This window comes from Varanus komodoensis, unplaced genomic scaffold (genome assembly GCF_004798865.1).
Source record: "Varanus komodoensis strain SLA01 unplaced genomic scaffold, ASM479886v1 scaffold14_3, whole genome shotgun sequence".
NCBI classification, from domain to species: domain Eukaryota; kingdom Metazoa; phylum Chordata; class Lepidosauria; order Squamata; family Varanidae; genus Varanus; species Varanus komodoensis.
In genome coordinates this window covers 1,822,157-1,845,461 of record NW_025335439.1, presented here as the reverse complement: position 1 = coordinate 1,845,461, position 23,305 = coordinate 1,822,157, and the positions used below count along the sequence as shown (strand labels likewise).

The 23,305-nt window shown below is 41.8% G+C and overlaps 1 protein-coding gene across 3 annotated transcripts in view; it reads left to right on the top strand.

The window, feature by feature from the left end:
- The window catches only part of SLC22A23 (solute carrier family 22 member 23), a 120,316-nt gene that overhangs the window by 29,547 nt on the left and 67,464 nt on the right, over positions 1–23,305 (top strand). For 2 of the 3 annotated variants that reach the window (XR_006414157.1, XM_044424525.1), the window contains exons 2-3: positions 4,198–4,301; positions 6,905–7,059. Coding sequence is in view for 2 of the 3 variants with exons in the window: in XM_044424525.1 (XP_044280460.1) it covers positions 4,198–4,301; positions 6,905–7,059 (259 nt within the window). In the remaining variant the exon portion in view is untranslated. Of the gene's footprint in view, positions 1–4,154; positions 4,302–6,904; positions 7,060–23,305 lie in introns of all 3 variants that reach the window. The other variant, XM_044424526.1, reaches the window with a different exon arrangement.

The following is a 23,305-nucleotide window of genomic DNA, read 5'->3' as shown; positions in this document are numbered from 1 at the left end:
AGAACTACCAGAAATACGGGCAGGATTGCCAACATACGCTGGATCATGGAGAAAGCTAAGGAGTTCCAGGAAAACATCTTTTTTTTCGATTTATATCCTGCCTTTTTCCTACAAAGGGCTCAAGGCAGCTTACATCATTCTCCTCCTCCATCTTATCCCCACAACAACAACAACAACAACAACAACAACAACAACAGTGTGAGGTAGGTTGGGCTGAGAGTCTGTGACTGGCCCAAAGTCACCCAGTTGGCTCCATGGCCGAGCGGGGACTAGAACCCAGATCTCCTGAGTCCCAGTCCCATGCTCTTAACCACTTACACCATGCTGGCTCTTCTTCTGCTTCATTGACTATGCTAAAGCCTTTGATTGTGTGGATCACAACAAATTGAGGCAAGTTCTCAAAGAGATGGGAGTACTAGACTATCTTATTTGTCTCTTGAGAAACCTATATGTGGGTCAAGAAGCAACACTGAGAACTGGACACAGAACCACTGATAGGTTCAAAATTGAGAAAGGAGTTTGGCAAGGCTGTATACTGTCACCCTGCCTATTTAACTTAAAAGAAATTTAAGAAATTAAAAGATGCTTGCTCCTTGGGAGGAAAGCTATGGCAAATTGAGATAGCATACTAAAAAGCAGAGACAACACCCTGCCAACTAAACTGTGTATAGTCAAGTCTATGGTTTTCCCAGTTGCAATGTGTGGCTGTGAAAGGAAGGCTGAGCGCTGAAGAACTATGGTACTGGCGAAGACTCTGAGTCCCTTGGAATGCAAGGAGATCAAACCAGTCAGTTCTAGAGGAGATAAACCCTGACTGCTCTTTAGAAAGCCAGATCCTGAAGATGAAACTCAAATACTTTGGCCACCTAATGAGAAGGAAGGACTCCCTGGAGAAGAACCTAATGCTGGGAACAATAGATGGCAAAAGAAGAAGGGGACGGCAGAGAATGAGGTGGCTAGATGGTGTCACTGAAGCAGTTGGTGTGAGCTTAGGTGGATTCCGGGGGATGGTGGAGGATGGGAAGGCCTTGAGGAATGTTAACCATGGGGTCACTATGGGTTGGACATGACTTAGCGACTAACAACAACCAGCTTGAATTCAGTGTAGTTAAGCTAAGTTACAGAGAATTATTTGTGCAGATTATACACTTAGTCAAAGAAACTAAAGTTGTTTATATTGCGATAATGTGTGTCTTTCCCTAGACTGACACCCTACACCTGCATGGGACTAAAGAGTCTCAGTTTTCCACAGCCACTCTGCATATCTAGAGGGCCTCAGGTTGGAGAAGGTTGTGCTACTGTTTGATTAACCAGTAAGAAGGAAGATAAATTAACTTTAAAAACTCATAATTAGTTATCTGCCCTAGCTAAAATGTTAGTGCACGTCATCTTGTTAGGTGTAGGATGACTGCTCATCACAGTTGACATTTTATTGGGTCTTTTATGATATGCAGCAGCTTCAAGCTTCCAGGAACTCTTAAAGATTTGAAGTGAGTCTGACTTTGTGTGCAGTGCAATCCAGTGCCTCCTGCCTTCAATGCACATCTGCTTCCAAACGCAAAGGCTTGTATGCATCGAGTGTATGCAGCAGAAGCTATTTTTACCACCTGTGCACCTTGCAAACCTGCCTTCCATCTGGATGGCAATTTTCAGCCATTAGATGAAACAGTACAAAGAGGATGGGGAGGAGTCTGGTGCCGTCTGGGTACAGTGTGAACCAGAAGTCACCTTCCTTCTCATCCCCATCACACCAGTTTTATTCCTTTCCAAGGCCAATTTGCCATGCCGGAGAGACAGCCAGCATGGTTTTTTCTGCACCAAGGTCAGGGGATTTCCAGAGTCCCAGCACTGAGGGTGCAGGACCTTGGCATTGAAACTCCAAATAATCCTGTGACTTTCCAGACCGTATCATGGAGGACATGGGATTGCAACTTTAGTAGATGGTTGAGGTGATCTGAGCAGGCTTCTATGCATGTTTGCGAGTACAGAAATACAGGTATAAACCATTCACTCCTCTGTGTGCCTGGGTATGTTTCTACACCTAAGATCAACAAATCCTCTGGGAAATTGATTGAAGACTTGCTTTTCAACATAAGAAGCACCTAAAGTTATCTTATGAGAAAAAGTCTTGGGCAATTTTAAGACAACAGTGGCTGGCATAATTGGTATTTGCTAGACAAATGTCAAAAATGGGCATGTCCACCCTCAGGACCATGGGTCAAATCCAACCCTCTCAGGGTCCCATTTTAACTCTGCGGAATTTCTTGGAGGGCCATGTTGTATTCCCTAGCGCAGGGGTCGGCAACCTTTAACACTCAAAGAGACATTTGGACCTGTTTCCCACACAAAAGAAAACACCGGGAGCCGCAAAACCCTTTTGACATCTAAAATGAAGATAACATTGCATATATGATTTTTTTACTTTAATGCTATGTATAAGTTCATTATGATTTAGCTGCAGCTCTTGTTCAGTCACTAAAAACTGTTATTTTTAATCTTACATTATAAACTGGTAGAAGTCCTTTCATATATTTTGAATAGGAGAACAGCTTTCTGCAGAGTCAAAGTCAGTGCTAAAGGGCTGCATGCATTAAACAGCAAACCCCGTAAGTTCATCAGCGGTAAAAGCAAATGAATCTACCCACGTACCATTAAACGTTTAGTTTTCTTCAGAAACTTTTCTTTTCTTCGATTTATCCATGGTTGGCCTACGGGGCGGGGGGGGGGGAGCGCAGTAAATCCGGCACAGATTGGAGGCTGTGCCCTGTGCCAGAGATATAGGTGTGTTTAGTGACCGATTAGCAGATAAACAGTGAAGTGCTGTGAATTGTGACAGGTCCCAAGCGCAGCTGTTAACATTCAGATGAAGGAGTTTACATTGAGACAAAGAGAATCCTTTCAGCAGCATTTCATTTCATGTAACATGAGAGCCTGCAGGAAGCTTGGTTAGGAGAGGAATGTAGAGATTTATTTAACTAGCTGATTTACTTAACTAGCTAGGGTTCCTGAGTGGAGCTTCGAACAGATCAGTGCTGTGCTGGCACATGTTTTGAGCGACGGAGCAGAGGGTTCAAGAGCCACGTGCGGCTCTGGAGCCACGGGTTGCCAACCCCTGCCCTAGACCCTCAGCCACCATTCATCTAGGTTTCCTGGGCTTTGTACATGCTTCCTACTGTAAATTGTTGAAATGCCTTTCCTAAGACTTGGGTAGTGTCTGGCAGTAATAGTTTTAAGCTAAAATGTGTTGCTGTGTGGGATATTCTGTTCTCATCCTATTAGCCTTTGCCCCCACCTAACACTGGAATGTGGTTCCTGAGCGCTTTTCCAGAACTGAATTTGGAGTTTTAGATGACCCTTGGCTTCAAATTACAGACCTACCTTTAAAAAGGTCTTCTAAACCTAAAACATTAAGAGAATGGGCACAAAGAAAGGCTTTTTCCTCTCCTGCTACTAGAACTGGGCAGCCAGTCAAAGTGATTGCTTTAACTGCTGGAATAAGATACTTCTTCATACAAAATCGGTTTGCTCTTGGAATTTCATGCACCAAGGTGTGAATTATGGCCAGTAACACAGATTACTTGCTTGTTTTAAAATGATTTTAATTCATTACTGGGAATAATAGCCACAACAGACAAATGATGCATCCCTAATCAGATGAAATATACCTGTAAAATACTAGATGCTAGAAACTAAAAAGAGGAAGTGGCCATTGCTATTGTATGGTGCTTGTCAGCTTCTGACACTTAGCTGCCTGCTTTGGAGAACAGAATGCTGGGACAGATGAACTATGGCATCATCTAGTAAGGTGATTCTTACAAGAACAATTATGTATTATAAAACTGATTGGTAAGATCCTTAAACATACTCTTTAGTAGCCATTAATAATGCCATAAGGAGTGGTGGTGTGAGTGGGACTCTAGAGATCCAGGTTCTAGTGCCCACTCAGCCATGTGTTCAGTGGTGACTTGGGGCCAACCATGAACTCTCTCGCTCTTACCCTGCTCACAGGGTGGTTGTTCTGAGAGTACAGTAGAGAGGAGGAGAAGCTTGAAAGCTCCTGGGTACCTTGCAGGAGGAATAAAAGCAAGGTAAAAATATAATGCAATGATCATAACCAGGTCTTCAACTGTGGTTCTCTATAGTTCAATTCCAAGTGTTTTAGAATAATGTCATACCTTTCTCTTCTTTTTCTTTCAGTGGGATCTTGTCTGTGATTCTGCCTGGAAAGTCCATATTGCAAAATTCTCTCTGCTTGTGGGATTAATCTTTGGTTACCTAATAACAGGATGTATAGCTGACTGGTAAGTGAGGATTCACACTCAAATCAAAGGTGCAGAACTCTTCTGCCTAAAACCATTATGAAATTACCTTTTGCAAGCAACACAAGATATACTTTTCCCCCTTCAGTGCTGTTTATTCTTCCATAGATTCCACTAAAATATGTACTCTGAAAGCAAATATTTAACAGTTGGCTTACGATTGATTGATATTGTTGTTGTACAAAATGAAGTAATTTTAAATTTTTAAAAAAGGTGTTTGAGAAATAATATGGATGCCTTAAGCTGATGCATTTATTGTAAAGCTGGCTGTCAGCCCAATTTTATTAAGCTCTTGTAGCTTTGCAAAGGAGGTGAAGATGGTTGCCCAGCTCTCTGCCAGTACATAACAGCATTAAAAAAGGGAGAGCAAGGAAGGTAAAGGTACTGCTTATCTAGAAAAAAAGAAGGAAAATGGAGCAAAGACCAGAAAAAAAAATTCTAGTCAGATTTTGAAAAAAAATACCTGGGGGAAAAAAGAGAAAAAATTGTCATAATTTTCAAAAAACTACTGGGAAAATGGGCGGGTGGGATTTTCACAATTTTTTTCTATCACATCTTTTACTGCTATCTGAAATATCCTTCCTCGGACAGAAGTTTTAATTTTATCGTGAGTACATAAAGATTTATTCGACTCCTAACACAGTATAATGCCAGTAAAGGAAGGAAATAATTTGTCATACTTATACATACAAATCAGGGCAATGGCAAAAAGGATTGCTTTTTTCCCAATAATAAAGGGATGAGTGGTTTTCATTATGTTTTTGAAATTTGTATACCTTCCAAAAACACAAACCTACATTCTTACATTTCAAGTAGACATCAGCTGTGCTTGTAAATTTTATTCTTATATGGCTAGTTGTGTGAGAAAGCTGATGAAGGGCCTTAACGCTTATACATACGCCATCAAATTAATTCAGACAACATCCATGCTTTTATGTGCACTCCAGTATGCAGTAAATTTACACCTGCAGTTTCCATTCTGACCAGTGATATGTTTTCGGAAACACGTTTTGCCGCCTGTACCTGGAAGAGCTACCAACCTGAGGCTATTCCAAATGGCCTGAATTTCATATTTCTAAATATCCAAAATGTGCAAAGGCCATGTTATGGGCTTTCCCATAATTTGGTGATGCTGCTAAAAATTTCCCAGTGGGTCTGCTTCTGTGGAAAACAAAGGGACAGAGGGATGAATAATATTAGTCTTTGAAACTGTCAAAAATCATATGAATTGCAATGGGTTGCAGTAGTTTCCTGTTTTCCAAGGATAAAAAAAGTTATCCTAGAAATGGTAACTTTCTTATGCTTTTGCTTCTTTTGCTTACATTTAATGAATCAAGGCAAATGAAATCATGCTTAGATCCCTGATAGGAGTAGCTTACTGTTGCTAGGTAACCAACGGAGACTGAAAATATGGTTTATTAAATATGTTAGGTACTTGAGACTAGATTAGATGTTAGAACTTTGATCTTATCTGGATAATAGCTGCAGTCTATTTTGCAGCTGTCATAGATGTCATTTCCACCTGTATCTCCTTCACCAGCTGGAACTGGACTCTTTTGAACAGCAGGCTCTTTAAGCACCACACACACACACACACACACACACACGGAGGGGTGGGGAGAGAACTTCTAGGGCTGCTGTTGCTTTCAGTTCTTTTCCTCCTCCCCCCTCCCCAATTGTTGCTGCTGCTTTTACTGGTGTCTAAGAACTGGGAGAGGAAACTGGGAGAGGAAAATGTAACCAGAACAAAGCATATGTTGTGAAAGAGATTGATAAAGATTTATTTTGAGAAGCATTACAAAGAATGACTCCAATTTAATGGCACTAAAGCAAATCAGTAGCCATCTGGAGTCATTTTAAGTATAGCCTGTGTATTTGGGGAGAAAGCGGGTAAAGGGATCTCCCTCAATGAAATGTGAGTGAAAAGGGTTTTTTTGTTTGCTTGCTATTTAGTTTTTCCTCAATTTATGAATCCTGAGTACAAGGTAAAAGTGTAATTAAGAAATCTAGAGAACTATTTTAGTGCATCAAATGCTTTTTCATACCCAGTCTCTCTCTCTCTCCTCCTTCCCCTGCTGGAAAGCAGATCCCTTGATGCCTTATCAAGAAGCAGGGTAGAAATATTGTTACTAGATAATAAATAAAGGTGCAAAGCCCTATCTATCTTGATGCCAAGGATTATGAAGGACCAGATTCTCTGAAATGAACCTGCATACTTAGTACGATTATAATTGGAGGTTCTTCTCCAGGTGTACCCAGCCCCTAAGGTGAGGTGGGTGGCAACTGGAGAAAGGGCATTCTTGGTTTTGACATCCTAGTCATCAAACATTCTGCCTGGGGATTGGCACTAGGCATTATGTAAATCAACATTTGCAAGCTATTCAATTTCTTACCAAATGGATTAGGTCATGAACTTAGATTCCTGTGTGATGCTTTTTCCTAACTGTTTCTGTAGAGAAGGTTCAGCAACAAAGTTTTTGGAAAGGTGGCTGGGAATGTTCCATCCAATTCAGAAGTCTAATTTGCAAAATATGTTGAGTACAGGCCAAAATACAATTGACTTCATTTCTCTTTTCTTTCTGCAGGGTTGGTCGTCGGCCAGTGCTGCTCTTCTCTGTATTATTCATTTTAATATTTGGACTCACAGTGGCTCTCTCGGTGAATGTGACAATGTTCAGCACGCTCAGGTTTTTTGAAGGGTTTTGCCTGGCTGGAATAATCCTTTCACTGTATGCACTGCGTGAGTATTACCTTCATAATGCATCCTAAGCTCTTTAAAAAGTTTGCACTCTTCAGTATATTACCATTCCCTATAAACTGTATTTCAGTATGACCAGTGCTTTTTTTGTCATAGAACGCACCGGAACAGAGTTCCGGCACCTTTTTCCGACAGATTTTCCAAGTTTTAAAAGTAACTTTTGAAAATTTGATGTTTGGTCCACGTGGATTCGAATCGCCCTGTTAAGCGTAGCAGGTTGGCGGCAAAATAATTAAAACGGTGCATGCGGGCTGCTTGTGTGTCGAATCCGACGCATGCGTACTTTGTCCGCGCTGGTTGTGATGGCGCTGCTCAGCTTGTGGTGCTGCTCGGCTTGGGATTGGTCATGTGGTCACGCACTGAGTGCTTACTGCGGGCAGCGACCGTTAGGTTTCGTTGCACAACTGGTGTGTGTGTGTACAGTGATTGACTACGTGTGAAAGGTAAATAATTTCATGAGTTCTGGCACCCTTTTTCTTACAAAAAATGCACTGAGTATGACAGTTTAAAAAGAAAAACAAGAAAAAATAGATGCCAATTTTACATATTCAATTGTTCCTTGTGTCTTGTTGAAAAACTAGTTAAACTCACCTAAGCAGCTATTAATGTCATCATGTTCTCAGATAGAAACAAGAGTGGTAACAGTGGTTTCTTCTTAAAAGTTTGCAAGAAGAATCTTACTGGATCAGGTTCACTTTGTATGAAAGCTGAATAGCACTTTAGAAAGCTTTGCAGAAGTGTGATTCTGCTTGGAAGCAAGATACACCTTTTCCACATTTCATTGTGTTATTTGCTGATTGATCGCAGATTTAGTGGCAGTGGGGTGGCCTTCTGACTCACAGAACCTGTCCACCCATGGCGATTTTTATTTCAGAGGGTTCATAAGATATTAATTTCTTCCACAATATCCATGCAGCTGCTTCTTTCTCGGAATATGAAATCAAGGAGAAAACAGAATGGCAGGAATGGGGAGCAGCAGTCTTTGCCATCTTGGTGGTGGCAAAAAAGTACCACCTCAAGAGGGCAAAGACCTACTACACTGTTGCAATTTACTTTTGGTCCTGTTTCATCTTTTTCCTGCTTTCCAGTCAAAGGCCAGGGCCCAAGCATATACAAGGCTGTGTTGTGTCACTGCAATGGTGTGGGTGACTGACCTTCTAGACCTAGGATTCCTGAGTACTTTGGGAGTGCCCAATTTGCTTGAATTCAAGTCTACTGTGTCTGTGTATTTATTTGTAACTGTCTCTCCTTTCTGTCAATCCCGTTTTAATCAAGATTAGAAACAGCAGGGAAAGAAAGCAATGGTTTTTCTTTGCCATGTACCCATCCCTCACAAACCTCCCCTGTTTAACTCCTCCCATTCTTCTGGAAGCCCCCTCCTTTCCTAGACCAAAGGGAAACCTGTGGGAAACTCACTTCAAAGGAATTCAGACAGAAACTCTTATCTGTGTGAATCAGTTCTAGCAGTTACACCTGAAAATTCAGCTCAGGATGTATTGTATAATAGAGGAGGTCATGGCAGTGGCTTGGCTCCGAAGTTTTGTGAGCGGAAGGAAAAAAATGTACAGCTACTGTTTTGTGGACTTTTTGCACAAAGTAATAGAATGCCCCTCAAAATGCAGTTCTACAAGGTAACAGGCTTTGTGTGGTGGCATGAACACATTTGGAACATGAATATTCAGGTTGGAACATAGCCTTCCACAAACCAGTACAATCCAGGTATGACCTGCAGTTCCTATCTTCCCCAGGCAGTGTGACAGGATCTGTAGTCTAGCATATCTGAAGGGCAGCAGGTTAGGGAAGGCTGCTATAGCATACAAGCTGTAGTGGCCTATAGAAAACTTTGGGAAAAGAACTTGTGCAAAACCTTCTGCAAATAGCTTGCACTAATGAAAGAACACCTCTGGATTTATTGTTCCCTTTTTCACACAATGCTCTATATTTTGGTCAGCAGTAGCCCTTCTGTGAGTAGAAGAGGCTTTCTGTTTGTAGAAAGACATCTTTGGAGCCAAGCTAGTGTCACTACAGTGTGGCATGTTTGCTTGCTTGCTTGCTTGTTTATTGTATTTTATTTAAAAATGCATGTTCCACTTTGCTACCATAAAAGTCCTCAGAAAGCTTACAGAAACATTTCATTGATAGGACTTGCATGACACAACAACCTATCATGTGCAATAAACCACAATAGGATGTTGTGGTGGTTGAACTCAGAGCACTCTCTGCAGCGACCTGCAACAAGCTGACAACCCACAACTTATTCCAAGAGTTTTTCAGTCCACAATAGGTTGAACCTGGGAGAACAACCTGGGGGTTGTGTAGATTGCCTAGCAACCCACTTGGAAGATTGGCAAAAACTCATTTCATTCTTCATTCCCTTACTGCCACCAAATGCCATCTGCGCATTCACCAGTGCCCAAGCCCCACTTCAGAGCAACCAGTCAACTTTTTAAAGAAATGGCCCATGAAATTGCACAACTGTTTTTCCCCCCGGTTCTTTATTGCTATTGATATTGCCATTATTATTGTTGGTCTTCTGCAACTTGAGCTCTTTTTTAAATAGTGCCAAATGAAAACGGGTAGCAACTGGAGAATAACTGAGGAGACGCTGTGCAAAGGGCACGAGGACATTGGCTGGAGGACTGAGGGGCAAAGAGGGGAGAGCAAGCTCACTCGGTCAGACTTTTTCACAGGGTGGCTTAGTGGGGCATGTGAATGTGGACATCGAGTTTGAAGTGTTATACTCAGTAGGCAAAGATCTCATACACTGAGATTACCAAATTAAAAATAAAGGGAACAAAAGAGAATACATTTTCAGCTGATTTACAATGCCAATAGAGAAAATGCTTTTACAGTGTTTTATATTGTTTATCATGAAGAACCTGAGTGTCCCACATCCAAACTTTTGCTGGGTTTAGTGACTCTGGTTACTTTATAAAATACAGAGGGTAGCAAACAATGAAACTAGAATTTCATGGGCCAGTTGCTGGGATTCAGAGCACTGTGCGCCCAGTTCCATGTGCACAAGGATGATTTGTGTTTGTGTTTCTCCAACAGTGGTCTTTTTGCCATGTGGCAACCCCTTCAGAAGATGAGTGGAGTTTCAAAAGTGGTTCATGACTGGATGAATACTGTTCAAAGGGGAAAAAAATCAATAGAGATAGCTAAACTTTTCTTTATGCTAAAATAGCTCTTTAGTTCCTTTGGGTGTGGCTAAAGTAACTCTCTCCTTCATGGATCACTGCCTTGCTGTGGCGAAGGGGCTTGCGTAGCACAATGAAGCTATGAGCTATGCCGTGCAGGGCCACCCAAGACGGACAGGCCATAGCAGAGAGCTCTGACAAAACGTGATCCACTGGAAAAGGAAATGGCAACCCCCTCCAGTATCTTTGCCATGAAAACCCCATGGACAGTACCAAAAGGCAAAGAGATATGACACCAGAAGATGAGCCCCTCAGGTCGGAAGGTGTCCAATATGCTACTGCGGAAGAGCAGAGGGCTAGTACTAGTAGCGCCAGAAAGAATGAAGCGACTGGGTCAAAGCCGAAAGGACACTCAGTTGCAGATGTATCTGGTGGTGAAAGGAGAGTCTGATGCTGTAAAGATCTATACTCCATAGGAACCTGGAATGTAAGATCCATGAATCAAGGCAAGCTGGATGTAGTCAAACGAGATGACAAGACTGAACATCGACCTCTTAGGAATCAGTGAACTAAAATGGATAGGAATGGGTGAATTTAATTCAGATGACCATCAGGTATACTACTGCGGGCAAGAATCCCTCAGAAGAAATAGAGTAGCCTTCATAGTCAATAGAAGAGTAGGAAAAGCAGTACTGGGATACAATCTCCAAAATGACAGAATGATCTCAGTTCAAATCCAAGGCAAAGCATTCAACATCAGAGTAGTCCAAGTCTATGTTCCAACCACTGGTGCTGAAGAGGCTGAAGATGACCAGTTCCATGAAGGCCTACAACACCTTCTAGAATTAACACCCAAAAATGATGTCCTCATCATCATGGGGGATTGGAATGCTAAAGTAGGAAGCCAAAAGATAACTGGAGTAACAGGCAAGTTTGGCCTTGGAGTACAAAATGAAGCAGGGCACAGGCTGGTAGAATTTTGTCAAGAGAATACGATGGTCATAGCAAACACTCTTTTCCAACAACCCAAGAGACAACTGTACTCATGGACATCACCAGACGGTCAACACAGAAATCAGATTGACTATGTGCTCTGCAGCCATAAGTGGAGAAGCTCTATCTAGTCAGTAAAAAATAGACCAGGAGCTGACTGTGGCTCAGATCATGAGCTTCTGGTTGCAAAATTTAGGCTTAAATTGAAGATAGTAGGGAAAAGCACTGGGCCACCACTCAAGCATGACCTAAATCATATCCCTGATGAATATACAGTAGAGGTGACAAATAGATTTAAGGAATTAGATCTGATAGCCAGAGTGCCTGAAGAACTGTGGACAGAGGTTCACAACATTGTAGAAGAGGTAGCAACTAAAACCATCCCAAAGAAAGAGAAATGCAAGAAAGCAAAATGGCTGTCTGAGGAAGCTTTACAAATAGCTGAAGAAAGAAGGGAAGCGAAAGGCAAGGGAGAAAGAGAAAGATACATCGAATTGAATGCAGAATTCCAGAGAATAGCTAGAAGAGATAAGAATGCCTTCCTAAATGAACAGTGCAAAGAAATAGAAGAAAACAATAGAATAGGGCGGACCAGAGATCTCTTCAAGAATACTGGAGATTTGAAGAGAACGAAAGTTTCATGCAAAGATGGGCATGATAAAGGACCAAAATGGCAGGGACCTAACAGAGGCAGAAGAGATTAAGAAGAGGTGGCAAGATTACACAGAGGAACTATACAAGAAAGAGCTTAACATCCCTGATAACCAGTATGTGGACCGAGAACTACCAGAAGTACAGGCAGGATTTCGAAGAGGGAGAGGAACTAGAGATCAAATTGCCAACATACGCTGGATCATGAAGAAAGCTAGGGAGTTCCAGAAAAACATCTAGTTCTGCTTCATTGACTATGCTAAAGCCTTTGACTATGTGGATCACAACAAATTGTGGCAAGTTCTTGAAGAGATGAGAGTACCAGACCATCTTATTTGTCTCTTGAAAAACCTGTATGCTGGACAAGATGCAACAGTGAGAACTGGACACGGAACCACTGATTGGTTCAAAATTGAGAAAGGAGTTCGGCAAGGCTGTGTACTGTCTCCATGCCTATTTAACTTATATGCAGGGCACATCATGAGAAGGCAGGGGTAGAGAAATCACAAGTTGGAATGAAGGTTGCTGGGAGAAATATCAACAACTTCAGATATGCAGATGATACCACTCTCATGGCAGAAAGTGAAGAGGAACTAAAGAGCCTCTTGATGCGGGGGAAGGAGGAGAGTGTAAAAGTTGGCTTGAAACCCAACATAAAGAAAACTAAGATCATGGCATCCAGTCCTCTCACTTCCTGGCAAATAGATGGGGAAGAAATGGAGGTAGTGACAGATTTCATTTTCCTGGGCTCCAAGATCACCACAGACAGTGACCGCAGCCAAGAAATGAAAAGACGCTTGCTCAATGGGAGGAAAGCTATGGCAACTCTAGACAGCATACTAAAAAGCAGAAACCTCACCCTGAAAACAAAAGTGTGTATAGTCAAGGCTATGGTTTTCCCAGTTGCAATGCCTGTGAAAGCTGGACCATAAGGAAGGCTGAGCGCCAAAGGACTGAGGCCTTTGAATTGTGATGCTGGCGGAGACTCCTGCGAGTCTCTTGGACAGCAAGGCGATCAAACCTTTTCCAATCCTGTGGACAGCAAGAGATCAACCCTGACTGCTCTTTAGAAGGCCAGATCCTGAAGATGAAACTCAAATACTTTGGCCACCTAGTGAGAAGGAAGGAGTCCCTGGAGAAGAGTCTAATGCTGGGAACAATAGATGGCAAAAGAAGAAGGGGATGGCAGAGGATGAGGTGGCTAGATGGAGTCATTGAAGCAGTTGGTGTGAGCTTAAGCGGACTCCAGGGGATGGTGGAGGACAGGAAGGCCTGGAGGAATGTTGCCCATGAGGTCGGGATGTGTCGCACACGACTTCGGGACTAACAACAACCACAACAAAGTAACTCTTTGGTTAAGACTAAGATTCTCTTCTTTAAATGTCAGGTCTGCAGAATCCTTTGCGGGGGAAGTGCTTGTTGGCACCTTATTATATTGCTGCATTTGTGCTCACCTGAGAAAGCAATGTTTTAGCAAAAGCTGGATTCTTTAACATTTGCTCAGACCGAGGCAAACCACGTGGTACAGGAACTTCTATGTTTGTTGGAACCATGTATTTGAACATTATTGGGGGATGGCTCCCTGAATCCTTGGATAAGGACATAAGAAAAGCCATGCCCATAGTGGCCACTGAGGAAATCCATAATTTGGCTGTGAACATAATAGCACCTTTCTGCTCCTATTCCCCAGGAACAGGTATACATAGGTGTTCTGCCTCTGATACTGGAGTTAGCATATACCCAGCACGATGAGAAAGTAGCCATCAGTAGCCTTTTCTGGTTTTTAAAGTTAGACCCCTGAAGGTTGTTTTCATACATTGGTTGCATTTGCATAGCACGATAAACCAGAATTCTAAACTAAAGTCTCATGGGCGAGTTACTGAGATCCAAAAGCCGTCACACCTTGTTATTGCTCCCAGTGGCTAAACAAACCACAGGCCTTCCACCCATGGTTTGTTTATTGTGAAGTGCAAACTGGAAAGTCTGACTTGTCTGTCCTTAGACCAACTACGGCTTAGGAATCTGGCACATTTGGGAAGAGAGAAACCATGATAAACTAAGCACAGACAGATGTTTTGTAGTTTATAGCTCTCAGATAATACCATTAAGAGAGCAATCCAGCTCCCAGTCGAGCACCTTTGTGAAGCAGGATTCCTGCCACATTTGTGCTTTATCTATTGAGCTGTGCACTTTGAAAAAGTCTAACATGTGGCATGACCCAGAAGAACTTACAGACCAAGTAGCTTGTCTAGGAAGGTGTATGAACAGTCTCTAAAGCAATTGGGAAAGGATTTTAAACTCCCGCTCCCTCCTACTCCCTCGCAGGAATACCCAAAACATACTGACATATGCCAGTCTCTTCCTCTGGCCTCTAATGAGGATAAAAATTAAGTCTTTCTGTGGTTATGTCAGTTCAAACAGTCCCAGGAAGCTTGTGGGACAGCTTTGACAATGTTTTCAGTTCTGTTCTCTCAGTCTTCACCTTTTGTTTTAAAACGTCACTAGCCTGTTTAGCTGTATTGATGTAAGGATAAAATATCCCTGCATTAATTTACCCAACTTCACCCTAGCAAGCAATACAGTTTAATAATCCACAATACACTAGGCTTTTTGGATTTATATTGTGGGCTGTTTTACAATGCCCCCCCCCCCCCGCCTGCATTTCCTGTCATTCTCACCACAAAACATCTGGCCATCCTCCTGGTATGTGTGAAACTAGCTTTAAATGAATGGTTGATTTAAAAAATGATAACAGAATGGAAGTGTATATTAAGGAAGGATTGGCAGACCTTTATCTTGGGATGGTCCTTTTCAATTTGTTTACTTTTATCTCACTGCATTATTTAGAGCATTTGGAAGAATGGAATTGGAGTCATTTATTTGCAATAATTTACCTATTATATGTCATAGCAGTTATACAACTTAGCAACAGTGTACCATATTACCATGAAACAGAATGTAGAAATGACACGAAATCTTAGTAGCATTTTGCCAGGCTTTATTAATTTACCTTTTCTTTCTTTTGGGGTTTTGCAGGGCAGATACTGTGGCGGGCTGGGGTGGGGGCGAGGGTAGGGAATCTGCTTCCAAACAAATGGTGCTTCCATATCAACAAAGGCACAGATTTGCACACAATTGCTGAGTATTCTGTAATTTTACGGATAGCTGAGCTGAAAAATACCCTGCAGAATTGGGAAGACACTGTAATAAGCAGATGACTGGATTCTGTAAATAGTTTTGTTATAGTCTGAGTCTCTTTGCCTGTCAGTACAAGGCAGCTGGTGTCACTGCACTTGTAAACGCAGTCAGGGAAAAATGGATCCACCATAATTGAAATAGATACTTTCTCCTTATGCTAAACACTCTGCTGAGCATGGCTCCAGATGAATTGGTGGTGGGGGTTGGGGAAGAAATCAGCTGAATGTCAGTTACTTCGAGTGCAACCCTGGGCATATTTAGATGGGAAAAGTCCTACAATTTTAAACATATACAGGATTTTGTCTTTAGAAACTTGTGGGTTAATCATTCTTGCCTGTCCCGTTCCTTGTACTCACAGCATAGTGAAGTACTATTTCCATTTGGGTTTCTTGTATGTGTGGAAAATACCTGGGGAAGCATGTACTGAAACAGATGCATGTTTCTCTTAAAAACTTGGCACTGTCAGCTCGATCTTTCCCCCTGTTGCTGCTTCTATGGTTTTCAAAGGACTTTGTACCTCAGCTTACATGCTATGAGCTAGATCCAGATTTAGGCATACTTATAGTGGTTTTATGGAAACTGGTGGGATTTATTTTAATTATGACTCACTTAAAGCCTGTTGATTTCAATGGGTGTATTCCAAGTATGACCAAATTCAGATCCAACTCACAGGGAAGTGTAGACTTTATGTCCTACACCAGGGGTGAACAACCTGACTTTGCCTCATGATATTCTGGCCTACAACTCCCATCAGATCTAGCCAAGGATGGTGGAAATTGCATTTCAAAATTTCTGGAGGGCCAGAAGCTGACCACCTCTGCCTTGCATATAACTGCATTTTCTTTTATTTAAATGCCAGCAGAAGTAGAGTTGGCCATCATAAAATGAGTTAACTGCTGTGGTCATATAAAATTGCATAGCAATTTAAGTTAAAGTTCATTTGGCTAACATTTGGAGCCTTACTGCTTTGGGGATAGTGGAGCACCTCCAGGTTTAGAAAATGCTGTAATGAAGGAGGGTAAATACAGTGACATAAAGGCAATAATCTAAAATGGTTTATAGCAATATTTTGGAAGAATCTTGACTTGCTTCAGGGCTTCAGTTTTCCTTGGGGAATAATTTTATATACACTGAGAGATCTGTTCTCTGGCCTTGTGAGCTCCTTTCAAAGAAACAAATGAACAAAGCGATTCAAAGAATATTCTTTATTCTTAGAATACCTTGAAAAAGCAGATTTGAACTTGTCCCTGACCATGACAACAGCCTCAGAGATAGACTGGAGGGTGACATCAACTCTTAACTGCTTCTTCCCTCTGCTCTTTCACCACGAAGGTAATCACCTTGCAGTGGGTAGGACAGAGCCACACCAGCTTATCCAGGTACTTCAGAAATTTAAAAAAAAAATCTTGTTTACTCACATTTCATGGGGAGAGAGTCTGACTTATTTGAGAAGGGATGGAAGACTGGTGTAATCACCTCACATCCAGATGCCCTCTAAGCCAAACTTCACATTGTGTGAATTCTGTGGTGTGTACGTGAGGCTAGTCATTCTTATATGGCCCCAGTTCTGATGAGGATCATGCTCAATATACTCTGAGAAGACAGTGGTTACACTTCTACCACTGTTTTCCCTGTGGGGTGGAAATGAAGAAAAAACCCATCCATTTTCTCTCTTTGTAAATCGCCTTGTCAGATGGTGTTTTAAAAGAGGAGAGTGGTGAACCCTACCCTCTGGAGTATGGTGGTCCAACCCAAAATCAGGTCTAAACACACATCAGAGTAGCAAAAGGACAACTACACACCATGTAATTTTGTAACGTGTCATTTGATCTGTTTGACATGAGCAGTAACGTCTTGGGCCAGTGAACTTACCCGTATCCATCTATTATAAAATTTGGGTGTCATATTATCACCATGTTGATTTTTAATTGATCTATTAATTAGTGCTAAAATGTTTTTCCAACTGTGATTTTAAGCTATTAAAATATTAGAGAAACACTGCCTAAAGGAAAGAGTGATATAGCACTATAATGCTAATTTTTCAAATGATGGAGAGAAAATTCTTTCTGCTCATTGCCACTTTAGTGGTGTGATATCTTTCTAAGTATATTACTACTATTTACCCTTCTGATCCCCCCATGTTAAATACTTTGCTGTTTTTAAGTGCTTAGTGCAAAAAGAAAATGCCAAGGATGTGCTATATAGCAGCGGTGGCCAGACCTGATCCGTGGAAGAGGCACACACCGTAAATGTCAGGTGGTTGAGAGCGGCAAGTGGGTGCCTGCAGGCAGTGAGCAGCCAGCCGTAAGCTGCAAAATAAGCTCAAAGAGCTGCGTGCAGCTCTCAAGCCTCAATTGCCACCTTTGCATTATAGTATATGTATCTAAAAGGCTATCATGTGCACTACATGATAGTGTCACAATTTTGAAATGAAAATATTGGTTTGTTTAACTTCTGTCCCCCATTATTAGCCCAAAGAACTCACTAACTGGATTACAGGAAAACCAATAAGAACAAAAGAGCAAAATATAAACATCAAATAGCAACAATAAAACAAAAATAAACGAAGTGTAGCAATATACAATAAAAGACACAATAAGAACATATAGTAATATACAATAACAATGTACAATATAATATACAATATGCAACTGAGAGATTAAGTGTGAATAGGTTAAAACAGTATTTTAAAACTGTGGATCAAGACCAAGGCTAGCTGTTGCCTGACCCAGAGTCAAGCTCACTCAGCATCCCCCCAGCCCCACTCATCTCCGTTCCAGACCTGGACTGCTGTGTGGCTTACTGCTCTCTATCAGCTATGAATGATGGGGAGGCCTAGTTCTTAGAAGCAATGAATAAGGACTGCAACAGGTTATAATCCCAGGTCTGTGGGCAGAATCCAGACCTCCTGGAATCCGAAAGGCCATGCCTCCTTCCTCTCACGTTTCATTTTTCTCTGACTGCCAAATGGTTCCTCGGGTTTTATGTAGTTTTGTGCTGTTTCTGAAAGGTTGAAATGCCTCTCCTAAGTCTGAGTTACTGTAACAGCTTTAAGTTAAAATAGGCAGCATTTTAGGGGGGTGGTATATTTTGCTCTTGACCTGTCCCACCTTTAGAGTTCTCTGATGTTGAATTTAGTCCTGGTCTAGATTGAATTATGGAGTAGTAGGGTGGGAAAGGGCCAAGAAGGCCATTGAGTCCAACCCCCGGCTGGTGCAGGATGCCAGTCGCACCATCCCACTCGGATAACTGTCCAGCTTCTTCTTGAAGGTCTCTAGTGTGGAAGAGCACACAACCTCTCTTGGCAACTGGTTCCACTGTTGTTTTGCTCTGACAGGAAGTTCTTCCTTGTGTCTAGCCTGCACCTGGTGCACTGTTGGGTGCCCAAAACTGATTGCTGTATTCCAGCTGATGTCTGACTAGTGCAGAGTAGAGGGGGAAGAGTACTTCTCTTTTTCTGGAAGTGATATTTCTCTTTATGCATCCCAAAATAATGTTTGCCTTTTTTGTGCCTGCATCACATTAACTTGTTGTCTATAACAGCTCCAAGATCTTTTTCATTTTCATTACAGTTGAGCCAAGTAATCTCCATCTTGCTGTTGATTTATTTTTCCTCAGCAGAGGACTTGGCATTTGTTCTTGTTGAATTTCATTTTATTGTTCTCTGCCCAGTGTTCAAGCTTGTCTGGTCACCTGGATCTTCTTTTTGTCTTCCAGGGTGTTAGCTATTCCACCCAGCTTTGTATCATCCGCAAATTTAATTATGGCTGCCTAGACTTCTTCACCAGGATCATTATAAAGATGTTGAAGAGTACTGGTGCCAGGATTGAGCCCTGTGGTACCCCATTCATAAACCTCTTTTCAACTTGAGCTGCCCTTGATGATCACTCTCTGTGACCTATTTTGAAACCAGTTGTAGATCCACCTAATAGTAGTTATGTCAAGCTCACTTTTTGCTAATGTATTTATTAGGTTGTCTTGGGGCACTTGGTTGAAGGCTTTAGTAAAGTATGTCCACTGCATTTCCTCTGCCCATTTGGGTGGTAACCCAGTCAAAAAATGAGATTAGATTAGTTTGGCATGACTTACTCTTACAAAACCTGTGTTGGTTTCTGTTTATCACTACATTTTCTACGAGTTGCATATGATTTGCTTTAGTATTTTCCCAGGGAATGAACTGTAGCATTTCAAACTGCACAAAAGCCAGCATGGCCTAATGTAAGTGAATGCTTCCTCATACCCAAAGAGAGCTAGAGAGCACTTCCTGCACAGGAAATTGATATTTAAAGGAAGGGATGGCTGGCTTAGAGATTTTTTCCATGGCATGCCAGTTTCATAGGTGGAAGGAAGGTTTTTATAATGGAAGTTTTGTAATCAAAACTCTTCCTCTTCATGTATGTTTGGTGATAAGGGAAGGAGAGTATGTCAGCTATTACAAAATAAACAACCATTCTGGCTGGGGATGGGTAAAACATCCAGAGGGTGCTTGGTTGGAGAAGGCTGTTCTAAACAATAATTTTCAGGTACTCAATGACATGTGGGATCAAGTAAAACAAAGTATGTGGACAGGAAAATTCAAAGTCTCAATAGAGAGGGTCTGTTAGCTTGGCATACAGTGCCCTGGCAATTTCAGTTACTACAAAGGCTCTCAGAAGAAGCTTAACGAATCTAGCAAATGCACTGAAAATGAAGCATTTTTCACAGCTCCACCAATATTCATTATGGGAAGCTAGGCACAGAAAGATTAACTTTGGAAACTGGCAAAGATGGCTTTCCCCATATAGAACTGTTAACTTGTAGCAGAACAAATGTTTAACAACATCATAATGCTGACATAATTTATGGTTACAACATATTTGTCAAGGAAGCAGTGGATTTAGAAGGGTGAAAAATCTGCCAGCTTCCAAGATTGTGAAGTTGGAACTGAGTCGTGTATGTACTTTGCCAGTGCTACAGGAAGTATAGATCATCTCTTTTGCAGTTTCAACAGAGTTTCCTGTCACAATTTCAGGGACAAAAAGGAAGTTTGCTGAAGAGCTCTCTACTATCGAGTCTGGAAGCAGCTTTGTCCTCTTTTGAGGTAACATATTGTGCAATGCTGTACAGGTTTAATCAGGAAGCACACACAGGATTGCAGGCTCAGTGTTCCTGTTTTTACTCTGCCATCATTTGTTGACTGTTTTAGTCATTTTCATTTTTAATGGCTAACTTTTTATTGCCTGTTTTTAATGTTAGACTCTTTGTGCATCAGTAAGATTTTTGATGGTGGAATATAAATGTCCTAAATGACTACATTAGCAGGATTTTATTTTCAAATTTACTTGCTACCTGAGTTTCCATGCAGAGCTAAAGTACAGTTGCTGTTCTTTGATCTCTCCTGACCTATCTGAATCTTGCAACCTTATCCAAGTGCCAAATTATCCAGCTTAGAGGTGGGCAGTAGATAGAGCTAGATCTACTGGCAGATTATTTATTTATATTTTTATCCTGAATTTTCCTACAAGAAGCCCTAGGCAGCTTACATAATCCCCCTCTTTGTCTTAACCTCACAGCAATCCTGTGAGGTAGGCTGCGAGTCTGTGGTTGGCCTGAAATTACCTAAACCAGCTTCATGTCTGGGTGGGGACTAGAACCCAGATCTGCTAAGCTCATGTCCAACATTCCAGCCCTTTCACAGCACTGATTCCTGCTTGATTTGAAGTAGATTGGCAAGGTTGTTGTTTTTCCAGCACTAGCAACAATGAAAAGAGGAGTGGAGTTTTATGTGGGTGGGCTGTGAGCTCCAATTAGTTTTGATACGCAAAACCATTTTTATGGTTAAATAGATGTCCTTTATACCAAGCTTAGGTTGGTAGCTCTTGGGAAGTTAGTAAAAACAAACCCAACAAGCCTGAAGTCAGTTTTGATGTTTTGTATGTTTTCCAGGCCATTTGGAAATGAACATACATATGGTCTATAGATCAGAATGCAGAAACACTTTCCAAGAGGGATGGTTGTTTGAAATTATCACAGTAAACAGTGCAACTCACAGGGCTAGTTAACTAGGGTAATATTCTCCTGTCCTACCATCTGCAATATTAGAGCCTTGCATTAATGCTCCATAGATATGCAGTAACTGTAATCTGCAGAACTGAAAGATCTGATAAAAGTGCTGCTGTGATCAGTCATAAAAATTGCAGCATGAACATCTAGGAAATGCCTCTTTGGGCATTACATGTATTGTTGTTGTTGTTGTTAGTCACGAAGTCATGTCTGACCCATCGCTACCCCATGGATAACATTCCTCCAGGCCTTCCTGTCCTCTACCATCCCCCAGAGTCCACTCAAGCTCACACCAACTGCTCCAGTGACTCCATCTAGCCACCTCATCCTCTGCCACCCCGTCCTTCTTTTGCCATCTATTGTTCCCAGCATTAGACTCTTCTCCAGGGAGTCCTTCCTTCTCACTAGGTGGCCAAAGTATTTGAGTTTCATCTTCAGTATCTGGCCTTCTAAAGAGCAGTCAGGCTTGATTTCCTCTAGAACTGACTGGTTTGATCGCCTTGTGGTCCAGGGGACTCGCAGGAATCTCCTCCAGCACCACAATTCAAAGGCCTCAATCCTTTGGTGCTCAGCCTTCCTTATGGTCCAGCTTTCACAGCCGTTCATTACAACTGGTAAAACTATAGCCTTGACTATACATTCTTTTGTTGGCAGGGTGATGTCTCTGCTTTTTAGTATGCTGTCTAGATTTGCCATAGCTTTCCTCCCCAGGAGCCAGCGTCTTTTAATTTCTTGGCCGCAGTCCCCATCTGCGGTGATCTTAGAGCCCAGGAAAATAAAATCCATCACTACCTCCATTTCTTCCCCATCTATTTGCCAGGAAGTGAGAGGAGTGGATGCCATGATCTTAGTTTTCTTAATGTTGGGTTTCAAGCCAACTTTTACACTCTCCTCCTTCACCCGCATCAAGAGACTCTTTAGTTCCTCATTGCTTTCTGCCATGAGAGTGGTATCATCTGCATATCTGAGGCTGTTGATATTTCTCCCAACAATCTTAATTCCAACTGGTGATTCATCTAGCCCCTGAAAGTAACTGAAAGTAATAGGATCTCTTTCCTAAAATATCTGAAATACGAGACATATGATACACTGCTTGTGTCGCTCTCTTATGCCCTTGAGTAAGGCTCGTAGTTCCATGTCCCCAAGAGCTGCTCAGTTGATTCATGGTTGAGGAAACTGAAGATGGATGTGACATACCTTTCTTAACTGTTTTCCTTAGCTGTGAAAGGTGATGGTGCATTGCTCAGCTTGGTGTTGTGAAGGATTAGTGTTCATAATTTTGTAAGTGGAATAAGACAAGCAAAATCATTGTGACCTGGCCACACTTCTGATTTCTAAATAAACTGCAGTGCAGTTTTATCTTAACAAAGGTAAAACTGCACTCTTAAAATTTGTTTATATGTTCTTTTTCATTCTTCATTTATTTTGTGCTTTCTTTTTTCTTGTGCTCATCTATTGCCACATTACATCTCCTCATCCTCTGCCATCCCCTTCTTCTTTTGCCATCTATTGTTCCCAGCATTAGACTCTTCTCCAGGGAATCCTTCCTTCTCACTAGGTGGCGAAAGTATTTGAGTTTCATCTTCAGTATCTGGCCTTCTAAAGAGCAGTCTGGGTTGATCTCCTCTAGGACTGACCAGTTTGATCACCTTGCGGTCCAAGGGACTCACAAGAGTCTCCTCCAGCACCACAATTCAAAGGCCTCAGTCCTTTGGTGCTCAGCCTTCCTTATGGTCTAGCTTTCACAGCCATACACTGCAACTGGGAAAACCATAGCCTTGACTATACATTCTTTTGTTGGCAGAGTGATGTCTCTGCTTTTTAGTATGCTGTCTAGATTTGCCATAGCTTTCCTCCCCAGGAGCAAGCGTCTTTTAATTTCTCGGCTGCAGTCCCCGTCTGCGGTGATCTTGGAGCCCAGGAAAATAAAATCTGTCACTACCTCCATTTCTTCCCCATCTATTTGCCAGGAAGTGAGAGGAGTGGATGCCATGATCTTAGTTTTCTTAATGTTGGGTTTCAAGCCAACTTTTACACTCTCGTCCTTCACCTGCATCAAGAGACTCTTTAGTTCCTCTTCACTTTCTGCCATGAGCGTGGTATCATCTGCTTATCTGAGGTTGTTGATATTTCTCCCAGCAATCTTAATTCCAACTGGTGATTCATCTAGGCCCGCCTTTCTCATAATGTGCTCTGCATATAAG